This window comes from Lactuca virosa, chromosome 5 (genome assembly GCF_052849685.1).
Source record: "Lactuca virosa cultivar CGN04683 chromosome 5, Lactuca_virosa_CGN04683_v6, whole genome shotgun sequence".
NCBI classification, from domain to species: domain Eukaryota; kingdom Viridiplantae; phylum Streptophyta; class Magnoliopsida; order Asterales; family Asteraceae; genus Lactuca; species Lactuca virosa.
This window is the reverse complement of record NC_136430.1, coordinates 266,489,360-266,509,943: the sequence shown is the minus strand read 5'-3', so window position 1 is coordinate 266,509,943 and position 20,584 is coordinate 266,489,360. Positions and strand designations below refer to the sequence as shown.

The 20,584-nt window shown below is 30.9% G+C and overlaps 2 protein-coding genes across 2 annotated transcripts; one reads left to right on the top strand and one right to left on the bottom strand.

The window, feature by feature from the left end:
- Nucleotides 1–2,264: 2,264 nt before the first annotated feature.
- Nucleotides 2,265–3,338, top strand: LOC145116434 (beta-1,3-galactosyltransferase pvg3-like). Its single transcript, XM_079052781.1, has one exon. It carries the CDS (start codon nt 2,280–2,282, stop codon nt 3,240–3,242), a length of 963 nt encoding a protein of 320 aa, XP_078908907.1. The 5' UTR covers nt 2,265–2,279; the 3' UTR covers nt 3,243–3,338.
- Nucleotides 3,339–4,142: 804 nt separating this feature from the next.
- Nucleotides 4,143–5,309, bottom strand: LOC145115771 (uncharacterized). The gene is made up of 2 exons (XM_079052133.1): nt 5,133–5,309; nt 4,143–4,795 (listed from the first exon to the last, which is right to left on the bottom strand). Exon 2 carries the CDS (start codon nt 4,777–4,779, stop codon nt 4,432–4,434), a length of 348 nt encoding a protein of 115 aa, XP_078908259.1. The 5' UTR covers nt 4,780–4,795; nt 5,133–5,309; the 3' UTR covers nt 4,143–4,431.
- Nucleotides 5,310–20,584: the final 15,275 nt, after the last annotated feature.

The following is a 20,584-nucleotide window of genomic DNA, read 5'->3' as shown; positions in this document are numbered from 1 at the left end:
TTGTGTGAGGTTGAACGTATTCGCATTATTAAACAACTTATTCTCTTAGTAATTCTCATAGAATAACACTGTCCACACGTCCATACAATAGTTGTCCATATATATATATATATATATATATATATATATATATATATATATATATATATATATATATATATAACCAATTCGTTTTTTGGTCATAACTTTTTTTTCTTTGAAAAATAACTCTGAAAAAACCAAAGCTCTTAAATGTTAGTTATCTACAAAATAAGCATAATCACAAAAATTTGAAAAAAAATATATATTTTTATTTTTTTATTTTTATAAAATACTCAGAAAAAAAATTCTCCAAACATCATAAAAATTTAAAGGACACTTCTACTCAATATACTAGTGACTTTGTAAAAAGAATTTTTCAAAAATAAGTTTTTGAAGTATTTATTTTTAATTTTAAGAAATATTAATTTAAAAAATATATATTGAACATAATATGATCCAAAATGTGATGATTCAAAATATTTATAATTCAAAAAAAACTTTTGATTCAACTTTTTTATGATTTTTAATTTGTTATAATCTAAAAATATTTAGACTCAAATATTTTATAATCCTTAATTATATCTTTTATGATTCAAAATTAAATGATTCAAAATATATAATGATCTATAATTTTTTTTGAACAAAAACTATATCTAATTGAGTATGTTATTGATTCAATATCATATGATTCAAAAATAATTTGATTCAAAATACTACGATTCAAAATAAGTTGATTCAAAATTTTATGAAAAAAAATATGATTTAAAAAAGTATGAACGGAAAATATTATAGATAGCACAAAAGAAAGTCAAACGAAAAAAACGAAAAAAATACTAGTACCTTCAAGTATGTAATAAAGATACTAAAAAACGAAAAAAAAATAACTTTTAAAAAAAACAAAAAAAATTAAAGAAAAACAAAAAAAAAATTAAAAACATCAAAACCAAGCATATATCTATTTATTTATTATTAATATTTTTTGAATTTTTTAGCAAAAAATAAAAATTTAAATAATAAACGAAAATAAATAATAAAACTCACTTAAATGACGTTTCATAAACGTTCGTCACGCGTGACTATGTCGTCGAGTATGTATTAGTTACCACGGATGTGGATCGAATGCGAACGCACCACGGCAAAGTATTTGGGTTTGACGTTTATGCCTTGACGAAATGGATGGTTGAAAATTGTCATCACAGTCCTCCCCATTTTTTGAGTTCTCACCGGAACCGGATATATATATATATATATATATATATATATATATATATATATATATATATATATATATATATATATATATCACGGAAAAGATTTGGTATTTATATTATTTTTTACAAAAGGGAGTTCATCATTCACAACATTTTCTTTTCATACAAAACAATTCATGTTTTATAGAGGCGTACACAACAATTCATGTTTTGTAGAGGTGTACAATACAAATTTCTAAAACATAATTGTTGTGTACGGGAAAAAATTATTGTGTATAAATTATTTTCCTTTACAAAAATATTATAAATTTGATGTAAAATAAATTATGTAAAAGGTATTGTTAAGAGTTGAAAATAGTTTTGCTTTTTAGTACGTTAGATTGATTCCACATATGTTATTATGTGTATAGGATTGAACATGGTAACAAAACTATAATCATTATTGTCTTGGATCATACACTCTCCTAGTCTGCTACACGTTTAATAAAAAGTATACTTTGTAAATTGTTTAACATTGTTACTTTTTTTTTCTTATTTTTGTTATTTAACTGATATACATTATAATTGGTTTAATATTGTTGTATTAAACAAAAATATTATAAAAGTCAAACTCCATTTTTTAACCAAAATGCCTCATAGCCCTGCTGCTTACTTTCATACCGAAGCATCCTTGAAGTAAATTTTCAGCAGCCACCCCATGTTCATGTAGGAATACCTAAACTAAAAGTCACACAAACTCGTTGACCAGATGTAAAATTTTCCTTTGACCACTATTCAAGCAAAACTGCTTAAGTAACATTTAAGTTAGGCTCAAACTCACTACCTCACCTTTTTCCAATTACCAAAAACACCCTACCCAAACCCAGCAAACTTTCTCCTCCTTTACATACCCCAAGGGCAAAATAGTCAATTCACATCTCCACCTTCCTTCAAGGACGCAAAAAGTCCATCTAGTTGACTCATTATCACGAAACCCACTTCAAAAGAGTCTTTATATCTCATCAACTTTTTAACAAGTTTTATTATCATGAATCGAGTTTTTTCAAAATGGCAAAATCAGGAAAGGGTCGGAGATTCATTGTTTCATCTATCATCTTCATTGCGTTTCTTTGCACTATTGCTTCCATAAATGAACTCAGATTTGACCATTTATTACGGTTTAGCCGATGTGCTCTACAATTGGAGGACACTCTACCCACAAACGCTTCATCAGAAGAAATCCGTGTCCTTCTCGGAATCCTAACCCTACCGGACAACTACCACCGCCGCCACTTCCTCCGCCTCATCTACGCCACCCAACGGGTGGTCGTCGGAGCAAAAGTCGACGTCAAATTCGTCTTTTGCAACCTCACAAAAGAAGACCAAAAGGTTCTAATAGCCCTTGAAATAATGCAATACAACGACATCATAATCTTGAATTGCAAAGAGAATATGAACAATGGGAAGAGTTATACTTACTTCTCGAGTCTGCCCGATATGCTTAAAGAAGATCCGGGTAGTTCGGGCAGCTCGGGAAGCTCTGGCAGTTCGGGTGGGACCTACCCGCCGTATCATTATGTGATGAAGGGTGATGACGATGCTTATTTCCGCCTCGGGCAGCTTGTGGAGTCGTTGAGAGTGTTACCAAGGGAGGATTTGTATTATGGATATACGATCCCATGTAATCAAATGAATCCGTATGGACATTATATGTCTGGAATGGGATATCTGATATCCTGGGACATAGTGGAGTGGCTCAGGGTATCAGATATCCCAAAGATGCATCTAGAAGGGCCGGAAGATAAAGTTTTTGGAGATTGGATGGAAAAAGGTAAAAAGGGAAAGAATCGACATAATGCAAAGTGGTCAATGTATAATTATCCCGAGCCACCCACACAATGTACGCATGAATTATGGCCCGACACGGTTGCGGTGCACCTTTTGAAGACACAAGAGAAGTGGATTCGGACATTGAAGTACTTCAATGCTACCCAAGATCTTAAACCTTCTAAATTGTACCATATGGATTAGGTCATGATCATTTCTAATTGATACCTTAACCATTTTTGTTTCATTTTTTTAATCGGATTTGTAAACAATAAAGAGTTGATTCTTGGTTAATTGATAACTATTAAGAAGAAAATGTGGATTTAGTCATTTAGATAGTTTTTAACGATTTTATCCATTATATATAGTTAGTATAGATAGTTGATATAATAGATGTGATCATGTTCTTTTTTTTCCTTCTAACAGATTCATCCCTTCCAATGATATATTTAATGTGACAATTACTTCAGTTCCAAAACATTTATCTGAATACTTAAAACAGAGTTCAAATCCAATTTAAACTAACCAACTTAAAATTCGTTTTGGATCAATTTTTACAATTCTGCTTTTTAGAGCCGAAACGTTTTAAAAAATATGACTTAAATGTTAATCAACTATCAAAAAATATATAGAATTCGTGTTTCTTGAGCCCGATTGTAAAAACTATTTTCAATTTTCCTGAAAAAAAAATCATAAAAAATGAGTGGTGTTTTCATTTTCGGTTGAAAATTTTAAAAAAACATGTTTGAATGTGTATTTTCTATCATTTTTTATTTTCCAATTTTCATATATCAAATAACACAATATTTAAATATCACCTGCTAATTCAATAATTCGATGATAGTTGTGGGGTGGGTGTAGGTGTGTAGGATTTATATTTTTAGAAAATAAAAATTAGAAATGAAAAAAATATGAGAAACAACAATTATCACTTTTCAAGTTAAGATTAGAAAACGCTCTTTCCTTACAAACTTTTTGGAAAAAATATTAAACCAAACATGTTATTTAACTTTTCAATTTTCATTAAAAAAATTCTCTAAATTAATTGCATTACATTTTTCAATTAGCAAAAAACAGAAGTAAACATCAGTAAACAAGATGCAATCACAACAAAGAAACACCAATTATAGTTCACATTCAAAAAACATTATTCAATTCTTGAAAACTCTCCTCACAAGAATATCTCAATATCAAAATTTAACTCATCTATCACCAAAAGTGATCGAAATTCATCTTCTTCTATGCAGTATGCACAGTTAAATCTCAGTACAAAGACCTAACAGATCAGATATTCAAAAACCTAGTTTCTACACAGTTGTCACCAAAAATCTCACCACATGCTAAAGCATTTTCATGAGAAAATGGATTGAATTCAAGAGATATTACCTGAAAACTATTTGGTAGATTCTTCATTAGATGATGTTATCTTTTTGGTCGATGCAGCAGAGCTTGTTGTTGGCTCTCTTTCTTGACGAAGGATACGAAGTTTTTCTTGAAGAGCTTTGACTCTGTCTTCAGTATTACGAAGCTTTCTGTATCTATATGCTACCCAGAGACCAAATCCACCATAGACGATAAGATAGGAACTCCATACATAAGGATAAGCTTCAGCGTTCTCTTTAGCTTTACGATACTGTTCATATACCATCCCTGTAAAGCCGCTTGAAACGCCGGTGTTTGCTACCAGATTGTCATTTCCCTTTTCCGGTTGATTTTCATCGACTTTTTGCTCACTTGCCATTTGTTTCGTGTTCGAACTGAAAGTAAAATTAGAAATCGAACTGATTATCAAGTTTTCTGGAATGAGTTTGGATCAGATTTGACAATTAACATCTTAGAAGATCAAAGAACAACAGATAAACGGATCCAGAACGAATATGCGTGTAAACTTGTGATTATAATCGATTACTAAGACAAATCAGATCCAAAGCTATCGAAAAGATCTTATTCAATGAAGTATCTGTTTGAGTCATGAAAGGAGAAATTAAGGAAATTACATTTGGGGATCTGCATAAACCCTAAAACCCTAGAAGAAATAATTGGCACAAAAAGAGATTTTCGTAGATTGAAGAAAAGCTATGTGGGAAACCTTACCTGTGATTCAGTGCGACTCGAAGAGCGAAAACTAATGGCAGAAGTGAAGAATAGAAATGGAGGTGAGATTGGTGGCTATTGAAGCATGGAGGTGGTGGCGAGTGGCGACCGGGAATATGGTTCAACGCCGTTAATGAGATTCGATGCGTTTAGCTACCGAACTTTAGGATTATTTCTAACTGAGCCACATTTGTATTCGCTTTCATATTTTGGCCACTGACTTTGTTTTGATCGATTATTGTGAAAAAGAACAAGTTGGTGAGTCTACAAGACTATACGGTATGGGCTCGTTGAGAGGCGTTAGAGCCGACATGGCTCACCCTCAACAGCGTGGTAACAGGCAAAAATACCACTCTCATCCATTATTTTCTCATTCGTTGCCATCTAAACGAGTCATAACACACATCTTTTTTTCAATTGGAAACCGTTGAACGGTCAAATTTTGAATAAAAAAAATTTCATATTAATTTTTGCCTATATATACTATATTTAAATATCATTTTTACTACATCATTCTTCTATTTATCTCAATATATTCAAAAATCAGTTCATTTTCCAACTACGGAGCAAAACTCAAACACCTCTCCACCAAACACAACCACATTTGTTCCTATGCGTTTCGCGCAATATGAGAGCTATATGAACCTCTTCAACATTCAAAACTCACAATAAATACCATTTCAAAAAAATTTATTTTAACCCCACCTCTCCTCAATGCAATTTCCTACATCGCCCTACATGCAACACAACTCAAACCTACAATAAAACATTTTCAATACTTTTGCTTTCATGCCACAAACAACCACCCAACCACCACCCACACAATCATCGCAAGATATGGTTTTCGAAACGCAACCAAAAGGTAATCATAGAGGTAGAGGGAAAGGGACAAAGAAATGGAAAACTATCGTGGAAAGTGAAGAACCTACACTATGGTGGACACCGAAAGAAGAGTACAATTTGGTGATCGCGTGGTGCGGGAGCTCCAAAAATGAATGCCAAGGAAATGACACGAGGAAAGTTGGTTTTTAGGAAGTCATGCTCGGAAAATTTCACACATTTATGAAGAAACCTCTGTATCGCAATATCGATATGCGTAGTAGCAAGTGGACTCCAATCAGTCTAGGTGCACCAGGTTTAATGGGATCTACAACAAGTTTGTTTCGCAAAAGCAAAGTGGTGCGAAAAATTTTTTTTTGAACGGCAGCTAACAAATATATTAAAACAAAACTAGCAAGACGCTAGAAGTACAAATCATTAAGACTGGGAAGGATTTTGAAGCCACAAACTCCAATTAATTCTAGCCTTAGAGTCACGAGACGAGAACCAACGAAACGAAATATCAACAATGGAATAAAAAATCCTATCTTTTGTAGGCTTATTACTACTAAACAAAATACCATTACGGAACGTCCAAAGCACCCAAATGACCACAGAAAATACCGAGTCAACAATCGCCCGTTGTTATCTAACATTAGGCCTCGCATCAATCCAATCCATCATTATCTAACAATAGGCCTTGCTTCTTCCTGCTTCCCTCCGATCTACTTCAATCCCTCTGCGGATGAACCAGAATAGAAAAAGAAGTTAACGAAATAAGTAGATGAAGAACGAAACCAAAAACAACCTGAAAATTTAAGATGGCAAAGATACAAATCCGAACACTTTGTCTAGATTGCGATTATGAAGACGATCAATGAAATCGATGGTGATTAGGTAGAGAAGCTGTGAAAGTAAGATAATGACGGTGAGAAGCATTAAGAAGAAAGAAATAGAAGGGATATCAACAACTAAGAAGCTAAGCAGAATCCGATTATCAGCTAAAACAAGGGGCCAACGGATGAAGAGTACGCAATTGGCTCGGGTACAGTTCATAAGCCACTCCTATATTGTAATGCCCGTGTTTCTAGCCTAGGCTTAATATTGATGTGATAGTCTAGGTTAACCTTTGTAACTCATTTTGAAGAAATGAAAAGGAATTATGTGAATATTATGTGAATTATGTGTTTTATGCTTAATTATTAGGGTTTAATTAATTAAGAATAAAAATGAGCGTCGAAAATAAATATTAGATAAAGTCGATATCTATTAAGAAACTTGTAGTGGACATGACAAGGATTACGGATATATAAAGAATACCGAAATCCGAGTTATAACGAAGAAGTTATGACCTGTCGAAGTTTCACGACAAAACCGGCACGGTGCCGAATGTCGTAAAAAGTGAGTTTTTGATAAACTACTTTTTAGCCTTAGTGATCTAAACGAAACTCGTAGTGTTCGTTAAACCGAGAGTAGGTATAAAAAGAACACCCAAATCTAACTTCGTATGAGGAAGTTATGATTTTTCGAAGTTTCAGCTTAGCAGTAGACAGCTAAAAACTCGAATTTTAGATCGAGTGATTTTTAGCCAACACGACCTAAACAAGAATCGAAGGTCTCGTCAATAGTAGCACAATGGTAAAAAGACAGACGAAAACGGACGTCGGATGAAGAAGTTATGAATTTTTAACGGATTTCCTGTCCCGGTCTATTAAAAATAATAATATAAAAATTAAATTCAAAATTAGCCGACGAAGTCTAAATGAAAGTTGTAGAGCGTAATTTTACCTACGCGTGCATATAAAGAACGTCAAAAACGGAGCTCATATGCGAAAGTTATGGATTTTAGAAGTTTTGGCACGAAAATCGAGAAAATTTGTCAAAACCGAGGAATCTCGCATACGTGGACTTCGGCCATGTATCCTTGCCTCGCATCCGACGGGTGTCCAAAATTCTGTTGAGTCATCCGAAGCGGTCCAGTGAGAATCTGACACGTGTCCTCTTCCTCGTGTCTGAGCCTTCGCATGATGCCACGAACCCACCCTACCTCGGACTAGACCTCGGTCCAATCAGGAGGCGACACCGAGGCCCTCGCATGCGCAACCATGTGCGAGCCACCTGCGAGCCTTCAGATCTGCTGACGCGTGGAGGCTTCTCAGCCATTGGATCAGCAGCTTCGGACCCCTATAAATAGAGGGCTTGCGAGCCTTCTCGGATACATTTGGGAATTTGCCACTTTTAGCCCCTTTCTTCATATTTTCTTCATATTAACATCCCCCAAAGCCCCGGTATCGATTATAACCCCCGGAATACGCCACGAAGAGCCCGAGAAGCCCGAAAAATTTATCTTTTCGGTTTCGAAGCCGACCCTCGCAGAGCCCGGTTTCTGAATAAAACTCTCGGTTTTATTAGAAACGAACGTTTTAGGAAACGAATTGCTGCCCGATTATCATCAAAACATGTGAGTGTATAGTCACCTTCATCTTACACATAGATATGAAGTATTTACCTTAAAATACGTGCTATGTGTAAATATATTAATTGTTTATTTGAGGTGACTGTTGAGTTGATGTTTTATACAAGTTTTAAACTGTATATGTATTTTTATCTACAAACATGTTGGGTAAAACATGGGTAGATAGTTGGTGTGTAATGAAATAAAGTGATGAGAGGCCTCGATGTGATTTGTGATCCACTCATCTAGCGGAGTTTGGATGACGACCACGGACTTTCTAGACAGTCCAGTGGAAACGCTAGCAGGCCCGCAACCTGTAGGTGTTAATGAACTTGGGCGTTCATTCGTTGTACTCCAATCCCCCTCATGGTCGCTTTTAGGACATGTATGGCTGAGGAAACCCCTTAGCAGTAGTGTCCATCCCGATGATATTATTTAGGCTAGGTCCCTTGGGATAAGTGTTTAGGGACCTAATTAAATTTTGGGTTTTTTAATACTCACTGATATATTATTATTCTAGTTATACACATATGATTTGACGAGTCAGTTGTTGCTTTTTTATATTAGATATTATTTTGTTAGAAACTAGTCGTTTTAATCCTTTCACTAAAGTAATGTGTAATATTTTGATAGTATTTGACATACTGTAAGGTAATGTGAAATATTATAAAATTATGTGTCATATTATTATTTTAGACATTCTGGTTTTATTGGAAACAACTTGCTTCTAACGTTTTTGTTATATAATATGTAATATATGATTTTAGATAGTCTGTTTTTTGTTGAAAACAATTTAGTTTGAATATCTTTTGTGAAGTATTGTGATAGTACTTGATTAACAATTAAGTAATGTGAAATATTCTGAAATTATTTTTCATATTCTTAAAGTATGTGTCATATTTTAAAATTACGTTCATATTCTGATTTTAGAATATGTAATATTCTAAAATTAAAAATTAATGTTACAAGAATATTGTTAGTTTAATGATTAATGTGTTGTTTATTAAGGTATAATTTCCATATTATAGTTGAATTCTAAATATATTACATTAATTTTGTTTATTCAAATGAATTGAATAAAATAACAAGATCAAAAGACAACGGAGTGGATGAAACTAAAACAAAGAATCTCAATGATTAGAAAAACACCGATAATTTGAAAACCATAAAACTCGATCGCTTGGTTATCTTGTTAGATAAAGGGATGGATATGAATCTCAAAAGGGTCTTACAAAGTTATAGTCAGATAACACTGCACCAAAAACCATAAAAATATAAATTACATGTTTGTGACATATAAAATCTATTACATATTCATTAATTTCGACACTTATAGTTGAAAACTTATAGCTTTAAATATTAAAGTTCCTGTCAAGTTGAGCTTCATCAGCTTCAACTATCTGCAACCATAAATGAAATAATTGTTAGAATCGAGTATATATACAATCAAATATTTGAAAATGAAAGCTATAAGTGACCATACATCAAAATAATGTATTATGTAATGTAATTGATCATACAAGATACAATGTAAACATTGACAAAAAATACTCTAAATCTAATAATCTTTCTTAGTACATACCGTTATTGCACATTAATAAGAATAATCAACATTGCTAACCAGGGCCGGCTCAACCAATTTGGGGGCTCAAAGTGACCCAAAAATTTGGGGCCCTTTGATATTTAGTATAGTTAATATTATTAATATTTAGTATAGTTAATGTTATAATCCTTCTCCTTTATCCGGGCTTGAGACCGACAATAATAAATTAAAAAGTTTATAAATGACGGAACATGAACACTATAACCAAAGGGGCCGGAATCAAAATTATATTTAAAGCTATATAAACAGGTTTAATAACATTTAAATCAAATTTAAAACGCCTCAATTAACCATTCCTATGAACAAGTTTAATAATTAGATTATATCTTTACACAATTTTCCAGGTGTATCATATAACATCGTTTTTACAATTTCATTATACAACTTGTTAAATTAATACAGTTTCTAGGATATATTTTGAATAGATTGAACATAGTTAATTAGAATAAAAAGGAAAACATACTAAACATGCTAAATTTTTAAATATTAAACACATAAAGGATAAAAGTAAAAAGTGACGACAAGCATATATTATTGTGCAGTGTGCACCATCAATCCATCAAGGAAATAATATCATATCTTTTCTTAAAATTTCTGATTTCTTTACACAAACACTATCCGACTGTAATAAAAAAGATACAAAATGGAAAAAAAGAAGTCTAGTGTAAACTTACAACTAATCAAGACTACAGAGGTGTAATGGAGAGGCCATAGTCCAACTGTGACGGAAGCAGGAGCCGTTTTTCTGTTTCTTTTATATCTTGATGGACGAAAGGTATTTAATTTTGGTAGAATATCTTATCTCCTTTGAATTAGGTTATTTAGGTATTTTGAAATTCTTGTTTTTATTTTGGTGGAGTCCCGTTCTTTTAAGTTTTTGTGATAGATGTCTTTCTCTTTGGGATTAACTCAATGTATAAACATGGTGGAGATTTTCAAGATAGTGAAAAAACAACACATGTTAACATATATTACCGTTTATGGAGAAGGCTTCAATGGAGAAGGAAGAAGACGAACAACAGATGGAACTTGGAAGGAGCCTTGTGCCGTGAATCAAAAGAAGAAGAAGAAGTATTTCAACAGTAGTTCACACTTCACAAAATCCGTATGCAGAATTGAAGAATGGAGAGGAAGAAGATCTAGCGTCGGTTTTTTTTGGTGTTGCGATTAGTTTAGGCACCTTAGCCGATTAGGGAATAGGGATATACATGGACCCCTTGGTTTGTGGGCCCTCTAGATGTGGGGGCCCTAAGCCCTAACTTTGTTTCAATCAACATAAGGCCGGCCCTGTTGCTAACAGAGACATCCAACCTTTTGTGTTTGATGGAAAAAAGATTTAAAAAAACTATAATAATGATCATATTCTAAAAACATATGATGTATACCATACACCTGAATTTACATATGGTAAATTTAAGAGCATCTAGTCTTTTCTTTAGCACAATCTTTTTTTGCAACTTAACAAGAGCATATTCAAACAAAACTATACTAAAAAGACATCTCCAATATTTTTATTTTCAACAAAAAAAACATGTTTTAACAAAACTTTGGTAAATATAATAAGAGTAGTAGTTAACATTACATTGTTTTACACCAATTGTGACTCATATTTTAAGAACTATACTCCTATTCTTAAAGAAGACTTTAGTCGTGGGAAAGAGAAATGATACATCAGACACTTTGTTCATTCAGGATTTTCATCAAACACATAGAATGCATGTATAGTTTAAGAGAATTTGCTCAAGAACAGTAACTGCTTTGTACATATATTAGTAGTTTTACAGAAAAATCGTTAAATGATCTCAATTGATGATCGATTTTTGATGAAGTTTATGAAAAATATCAAAGATTGTAACAGCTGAAATTGATGTCAATTAAAAGAAAACATCAAACCTTGAAACTCTGTAGAAAACGATATCAAATTGTTGATGAAGACAAGAATTTCTGAACATAAAGTGAAGTAATGATGAATTTTTTAAATCTTTGTCAAATCCATGTTGATTCGTGAATCTTAAAGTTGCAGAAGAAGATATGAAGTTATCATCGATTTTGAAATCTTCATGTAAAAGAGCTGAATTTATGATCAATTTGCTAAAATCTTCATGTAAAAGAGTTGAATTTATGATCGATTTGCTAGAAATTTCATCTTGATTGATTCCAAACTTATCATTAGATAAAATTGAGATTCTGTTTCATCAGATTGTTACAAATTGATGCTTGATTGTTGAAATCAATATCTATTTTTTATATGAAATGTGAATGAATCTAAATCTTGTTCTGTGAAAGATGTAATTCTCAATCTAGGGCTTCTATAAAACGAACAAGAATCTTATATGCTTATACATCTTGTCAGCATAATAAAAAAAATTGAACAGTGACTAAACAACCCCTGATACTCTAATTAAGCCCCTTAATCAAAACTAATCAACACTAATCACGTTTTATTGAGAACCATTAGATCAGTTTTAATCAAGAGCTGAAAATTGGTCCCATTGTCTCATAAAATAATCATGGACTCAAATGAACCTCTATATATATATATATATATATATATATATATATATATATATATATATATATATATATATACTAGGCGAACGTCCGCACATTGCGCAGAAACACCTATATAGTTGAAGTTTTTACAAATATATGTTTTTTTAAATATAGCAATAACGTTGTTGTGAAATTTGATATAATAATTCGTATACTAATTGATATAATATATTGATTATTTTGAATTATATGATAATATATAGATCTATTATAACTGCATAATCTCAATCGTTTAAACGACTTCTATCCGCGAGTTACACATGAATAAAATTAAATATAATATATGGTTTAATGTTATTTATAGTTGCTGTTATTGTTAATTAATTTTTTAAAATTTATTTGCTTAATGTTTTACTTTCTATCATTATAATTATTTACAACATCAAACATTGTTTTTTGATTTTAAAGATAACAATTTAATCATTTATATAGAGTTGTTCTTAACTATTTTTATTGTAAGTTATTTTAAGCTACTTATTTGAAAACTTTTAACGATTATAAAAATATATTTAGGAAATAGTTTAGTTAAATTGAGATTACAGTTTAGTTTTTTGCATTTATCACTACAATTTATCACTTTTAACTATTTATAAAATATTCTTCGGTTTTTTAAGTGGAACTGAAATTTATATTTAAGTTGACATTATAATGTTATATTTAAATTAACAATTTAAGTATTTTGTCCATACTGTTCAAAAGTTGTAGCTTTAAACTGATAATGGTTTACATATAACAACATATTAAATCTAATAAATTAAGTATAATTTGTTAAAAGTTAAAGCCATAACTTTATAAGTAGAATTAAAGATATTATTTTAAAACTGAAATTTAGTATATATATGATTACACTTTAGGTTTGATATTTATTTAACCTTATTAACCAACTTATAATCATTATTAGAAAGACATTACAATTAATCACTTTTAACTATTTATAAAATATTCTTTGGGTTGTTTAAGTTCAACTTAAATTTATATTCAAGTTGACGCTGTAATGTTATATTCAAATTAATAATTTAAATATTTTATGCAAATTGTTCCAAAATTGTATCTTTAAAATGATAATGATTTACATCCAACAATATATTAAACTAATAAATTAAATATAATATGTTAAAAGTTAAAAAAACATAACTTTATAAGTAGAAGTAAAGATATTATTTTAATATTGAAATTTAGTTTATATATGATTACACTTTAGGTTTGATATTTATTTAACCTTATTAACCAACTTATAATTATTATTAGAAAGAAATTGAAAAGTAATGAGAGTTTCAAATGAATGTAGCTGAGAATTTCATGTATAAAATCAAATCATGTGATATATGTGTTTGTAAAGATAACAAGAGTATCATCAAAAGGGAGTTTAAATGAAAAACCGCACAAGTGGCATTCAGAATTATTTAAGATAATTGTAGCTTAGACCTTGTTCCAATACGGAATCAACATGTTATAGAGATAATTCGAATAATTGGAGGGTATTTCTGTCATTTTCTTTAATTTATCAAGTCAAATCCATGTTGGTTGTAGGTTGCATGATTTAGGATCATTTGTTACTTTTCCCCTCTTCCTTCTATTTTTAGAAACTAGGTTTAGGTGTCGTTTTAAGATATGTAATTTTCGTTTTAGACAGAGAATAAGATGTGAAGATTCCCCCTTTTTTCTTTCTCTTGTTGTAGTGGGTTTGTTGACAGAGGGCTGGTTCTAGCACTTTATATTAAAGAAACCATGTTCGCAGGTTGGTCCGTTGATAGAAAACTAAAAAGTAATTTAATTAATAGAAATAAGATAAATGCAAATTTATGAAAGTTAACGAAGTTGTAAGAGATGATAGATTGCAAATCATGAAGCATAAATAAAGGGATAAAAGGATAACTTGGAGTATAACACATTATTTATGAATGATGCAAGTTTCTAAAAACCGAGGGGCTAAATATGTAATTTCTAAAAACTAATTTAATAAAAGAAATTGAAAGTTTAGGTAGATTATAAAGCATGAATCATAAATGAGGGTATAAAAGTTTAAGTTGGAGTATAATCTATATTAATGCATACAACGTTATTTATGAAGGGTAGTAAAAAGTTTGCCAAACGTTGGAATCGAACCCGTGTTTAATTAAAAAGGATGAAACATTTCACCCAACCACCCCAAATGGCTTTTATAAATAACGTTGTATGCATTAAGGCGAAAATATCGACCAAGATTTGCTGAGATATACGCTTCGAAAACAAAAAAGATGGTCATACTACGCTTCACTATCCACTGTTATGCAAAAGCAAGTACACAACATTGGCCATAAAGACGAGAGCCTTTATGCAAGCTCAAGGTGTGTGAGATGTTGACCCTAAAAATTCTTGAGAAGTTGTTGAAGTCTGGAAAGATAAGATAACACTCATTGCTATCTACCACGGATTACCGAAAGATATGTTGTTGTCAATTGCATAGAAGAAAACGACAAATGATGCAAACATTGAAGGACGTATGTTGATCAGGACTACAAAGGTGCAGACATTGAAGGACGAATTTGAAGTGTTAAACATGAAGGACAGAAGGAGACAAAAACGATAAAATTATATGATGAGCAACATACGAGCCTTATGTGACAAGGTTGAAGAGACGTAAGTCGTCAAGAAAATACTTAGAGCTGTCCCAACCAAATTTCTACAAATTGCTTCAACGATCGACAATTTGGAGATCTGGAAATTATGATTGTAGAAGAAATCGTTTGGATATTAAAGACTCGTAAAGAAAGATTCAAGCAACACAACAATAATATGGAGCAACAGTTCATGCTCACGCATGAAGAATGTCTTGAAAGGTCAAAGCAAAGAGTTGAAGACTCGTGAGAGCTTGCAAGAGTCTAACTTGGTTCAAGCACATGAAGACAAAAAACCTACATTGCTATAAGGAAATCAATCGGTGTGTATTGGTGTGAAGAATTTGGTATCATTCAGATTAAGGGGAAGAATGTCAAGATAATTTGAATAGTTAAAGGGTATTTTCATCATTTTTATTGATCAGGTCAAAGTCATGTTGGTTGTACGTTGCACGAGTTTAGGAACATTTGTTACTTTCCGCTGTTTTCTTGGCTAGGTCTCTTTTATAAACTAGGTTTAGGTATCTTTTTGGAAATATTTAATTTCCATTTTAAGCAGAGAATAAGATGTGAAGATTTTCCCGTCTTCTTGCCCCCTTTTTTGTTTTCCTTCATCACACAACGAAGTGCTACTTTACTTTTTGCTATACTCTTCATGCTGCCTGTGTGTTTATTCAAAGAGGGTTGGTTCCAACACATGCTATACTAGCTATTGGGCAGCAAACGCATTCCTATTTTTATTTTTTAATTTTTAATTATTATTATTATTTTTTAAACAAAATCTAAAAAAATTATATATATATGACACGGACGGAAATTTTAACTCATTTTATTTATTTTTTTGAGTAATTTAGATTTCGGTCCCATGGTATACCACTTTTGCTTGGATATAGTACAAAGGTTTTGTAATTTGTTTCGTCATGCATTTTATCGCTAATCTTTTTCAAAATAATAAAAGTTCACACTACAACGTCAAAATAAACTATTTTAAATATTGCAAATGTTAAAGTGAGGGTGACTATTAGCTCCTTTAGTAAGAGACGTTAGGGTTTGCTTGTTGCTATATTTTGGTATCAACATTCAAATATAACAAAATAATACTGCTAAATGCAAGACATAGTAATGAGTTTTCATTTAGTTGTTTACAATAGCATCCTACTTTCATTCTTTATTACAATATTGTATTTTAATTTTTATCTCACTAGGACATTGTACTTTAAAAATCTATCAAGTATTATATTTTTAATTTTTTTCTTCATAGGACACTGTAGTTTGAAAATTTACTTTGTAATTGGATGATTAGATAATGTATGTATCCGATGTTGATTTTGATTCCATTTTGTTTAAATTCTAAAGTGGTTTTAAGGTACAAGTTCATATTCTAGAATCAATTTCACAATAAATCAAAAAAATAGCAACTTACAAACTCAAAAAGATTCCTAATGGCTAATTTTTATTCTATTCTAATCTCATCAATGAAATGTATAAGATAATTAATTAAGATCAAGGTTTAACTATCATTGACAATGACATGTTTAAATTACTCTCCGACAAAAAAAGAAAATAAAGAAAAGAGGGATAAACCATTAAATTAGCAACATGCTTTCATTTATTATCTATTCTAGCATCTATTTTTCTTTTGATAAAAATGAAAAAAATTCAAACCTTTTATTCTTATCGGTTTTATTATGGTAGGATTTCTGCAGAGCCACTGCCGCCTATTATTTCCATCAACATTCTTTATTTCTTTGTGTAAAATTGGGATCAAGTTCATCATTTGGAAGGTTCAAATTTCTTGGCTAATTTTTTGGGATGTGATCGATGGTTACATAAAATTAAGATTGATTAAGATAATCAGAACCTAAAACATAGAAGTGTTAATGATCAGGAAAACAAATAAACAGATGAATATAAGGGTGCTACATGTCTAAAAAAGTACTACTATTTTATTAGAGAGGATAGATATAGATTCGTGCTTCTATTTTTCTTATTAAGAGTACATTAATGACATCAAGAAATAAACCCAATTATAATACAACTATAACAAGATTTAATGCCAAAGAAAAATGAAAATTTCCAAACCTTTCATGCTTATAGGTTTCATTTCGATAAGGATTTCTTCAACTTTGCTAAAAACTGGGAAATTAAAAAAAAAATTAATTTTTACCGGAGATCAAGTCAATATGACATCAAGAAATAAACCCAATCATAGTAGAATTAACATGACTAAATGTCAAGTAAAAAAATCCAAACCTTTTATTTTTATAGATTTCGTTATCGTTGGATTTCTCCTGATTTCTCCTCTTTTCCAAAACCGTTGTTGCCATTATTCTCATCCACATTCTTTATTTGTGGTGTAAATTGGAATCAAATTCATCATTTGAAAATTCAAGCCATCTTTATTGCTAAATCTCCAACATAAATGCATAATGTGACATGTGGATGTTGTCATTAAAGAATGTGGAAAACCAAATTATAATATAAAAGTAAGAAAGAGTGTCTATCATTTAGGTGCTGTTTGTTTTTTTATAAAAACCTCTTCAAACCACTTATTGCTGCGCGGCGCAGCACACGCGCATCACTTTCCCTCTCGCAGCAGTTTGTTTTTTGGAAGACTTCAGACTACAAAACCTCTGCGCGTGTGCTGCGTGGCGCAGCACTTGACTTGCCTCTTCTAACCTCTTCAGCTTTCATTTTTTCCAAGTGTTTTTTTAAGAATTTTTGTATAACTTTTTTTTTAAACTTTTTTTTAAGCTTTGATTTTCTTAAATTTTTATTTACGGGTGTGATACAATTTATTTTTATAGTTTCCACGATTTTTTTTAACTTGATTTTTTTAATTTTTTTACCGTTTTATTAATAATATTTTCAATTTCAGTTGCATCTTTTTTAACGTGCGTAATTTTTTACGAACTTTGTAGATATCGTTTGCAATACTTTCTTAGTTTTTTTATTATTTCCTTTTTTAATGTTTTTTAAAATTAGTTTTTTTTCTAGAATAAAACTATTAGCTTCTTTTACATTTTTTTAAGTTTTTTTTTTAAAAAAAGTTTTATATTTTTGCTTTTTTACATGTTCTTTTTATTATTATTTCAATGTTTTAAGACTAGAATTATTAAATTTCGGTGTTGAGAACTATTTTCAGTTTACAAAATTAGTTTATTTAAATTTCAGTTTACTGCAGCAGTCTGCAGATGTTAAAAAACAAACATGCTTCTTATTATAGGCTGCAGCCGTTTGTTCCACCTCTTCTGCTACAGAGGATTGCAGAGGTGGTCCGCAGACTTCATGAATTTTCGCTTCGAAAAAACAAACAGCACCTTAGTTACTAACCTCCAAAAATAACTTCTTTATTGTTGCCATCAAATGAAAATAGTGAAGAAACCGATAAATTAAGGTGAAACTGATAATTTTTCTGGTGTGTTAACTACAACTATGCTCTTCCTGTAACTTTTTTGTTAAATCATCTCATGATTAAACATTATAACATTCAATATTACTAGTAAAAATGTATATATTTTCTGCATACCAAATAATATGTCATCAAATGACCCAACGGATTTGTTGCCTATAAAGCTATACTACCTAAATAAATTGGTAAATTACTAATATTTTCTGTGCCACCTCATTTCCTTTCGCTATTTAAAACCTAAAAAGGATCAGATTTCACTTCTTTTAATTTTTTTAAAGTTAAATTAAAATACTATAATGTAATAAATAAACGAAATTAATAGTAAAAGAAATCTTAACAAACACAAAGTTAATAAAAATAAAACTAATACATGAGAATAATTAAAACCACGTTATACTATTTTTTCCCATTAATGATCCTTTTAACACGCTCTCACTTTCACCGACAAATTCTTTCTATGGGGTATTTCACTCCACCAACACCACCTTTCACTTTCACTGCCACGTCATGCCTAGAGCATCACAATTCCATTCAACTCATGGAGAGTTGAATAAAATGCCAAATAGGAAAGAAAATCAGTTCAAAAAAAAAATAGGAGAGAAAATCGGTTAAAAAAAAAAATAGGAGAGAGAATGTATTTTTCAACTCAAATTTTAAAAAGTCAACAAAATTGCACTAGAAATTCATTGAACCCTTCAATGAAGATTGAACCTTATACTCTCTCTTCAATATTATAATCAAATTTAATCTATTCAACCCTTATTGCACTCTCATTGTAGATGCCTTAAGTATTTAGAGTTCCCTATTTTCTGTATGGATTAACAATGCATACGTTAATCATATACTACATAATGTGGATTTACTTTAGCTAAAATTTCCTTCACGGTCTCGGGAAGCACAAATGTGACAAATCCAAACAGTTATTTTGATGATACAAAATCCTCGCATCTTGAACCCGTCCAACATGCTTCAAAACATTAAAATTTTTATTCTTGAAAATATGATAATCAAAATCACACATTCACATCAATTTACGAATTACGATTTAACTATAAAGTAATTTGAAACATCTTCTTAAAAAGTACTATCATCTAGAAATGTCAATTATATTTTCAGTGAGCTTGAATTTGTATTCTTGAACCCGGTACAATCAATCACTCGACAAAGACCAAATTTGTGAAATTGTCTCGCATCATCAATGTGGTGTTTTTAAATATATAAGTCATGGGGCGTGTTTGACACGGAGCTTTTGGAAGCGTTTGGGAGCTTCTAGCTTTTAGCTTTTGACAAAACGCTCTAGTTTAAACAAAAAGCTTCGTTTGTCAGTACGATCGTTTAACTTTTAGTTTAAACAAAACGCTCCAAATCTAAAAGCTATTTCATGTAGCGTTTAACAAAACGCTACTGAGCTTTTGAAATCAATTTCCATAATTACCCTTAAAAATATATTTATATATTTATTTATTTTTAATCAATTGTCCTTTTATGTAATTTTATATATTTCAAAAGCTACCAGCTACTTTTACCAAACACTCATATAACAAATAAAAGCTACAGCTTCCCGCTACCAGCTACCAGCTACCCGCTACCAGCTAACCGCTACCCGCTTCCAGCTAACAGCTATTTTTGCCAAACACGCCCATGGTGTTTTTAAATAGAAAAAGTCTTATATATGTAGCATATAAACCCAAACATAACCCAACTTCATCCACAAACACAAACAGGTATACATTTTTTTCCTTACCCTTTCTCTTCTATATATATGCATTTCAACGAAAAATCCAACATGAAAACCCAGAAAACATTAAAGGAACAAATAATAGCTTACAGTTACAGCATATTCATATTTATGTTGTTGCTTTTTTCCAGATACAAAGGAAATCCAACATACAAAACTATAACTCTATAAGGTGAAGAATAATAAAAAAAGTGTAGTTTTTGCATAATAACGAGCAGCTTTTTGAGAATGGATAATGTATTTATGTAAAAACAAATATATTTACACCACTACAA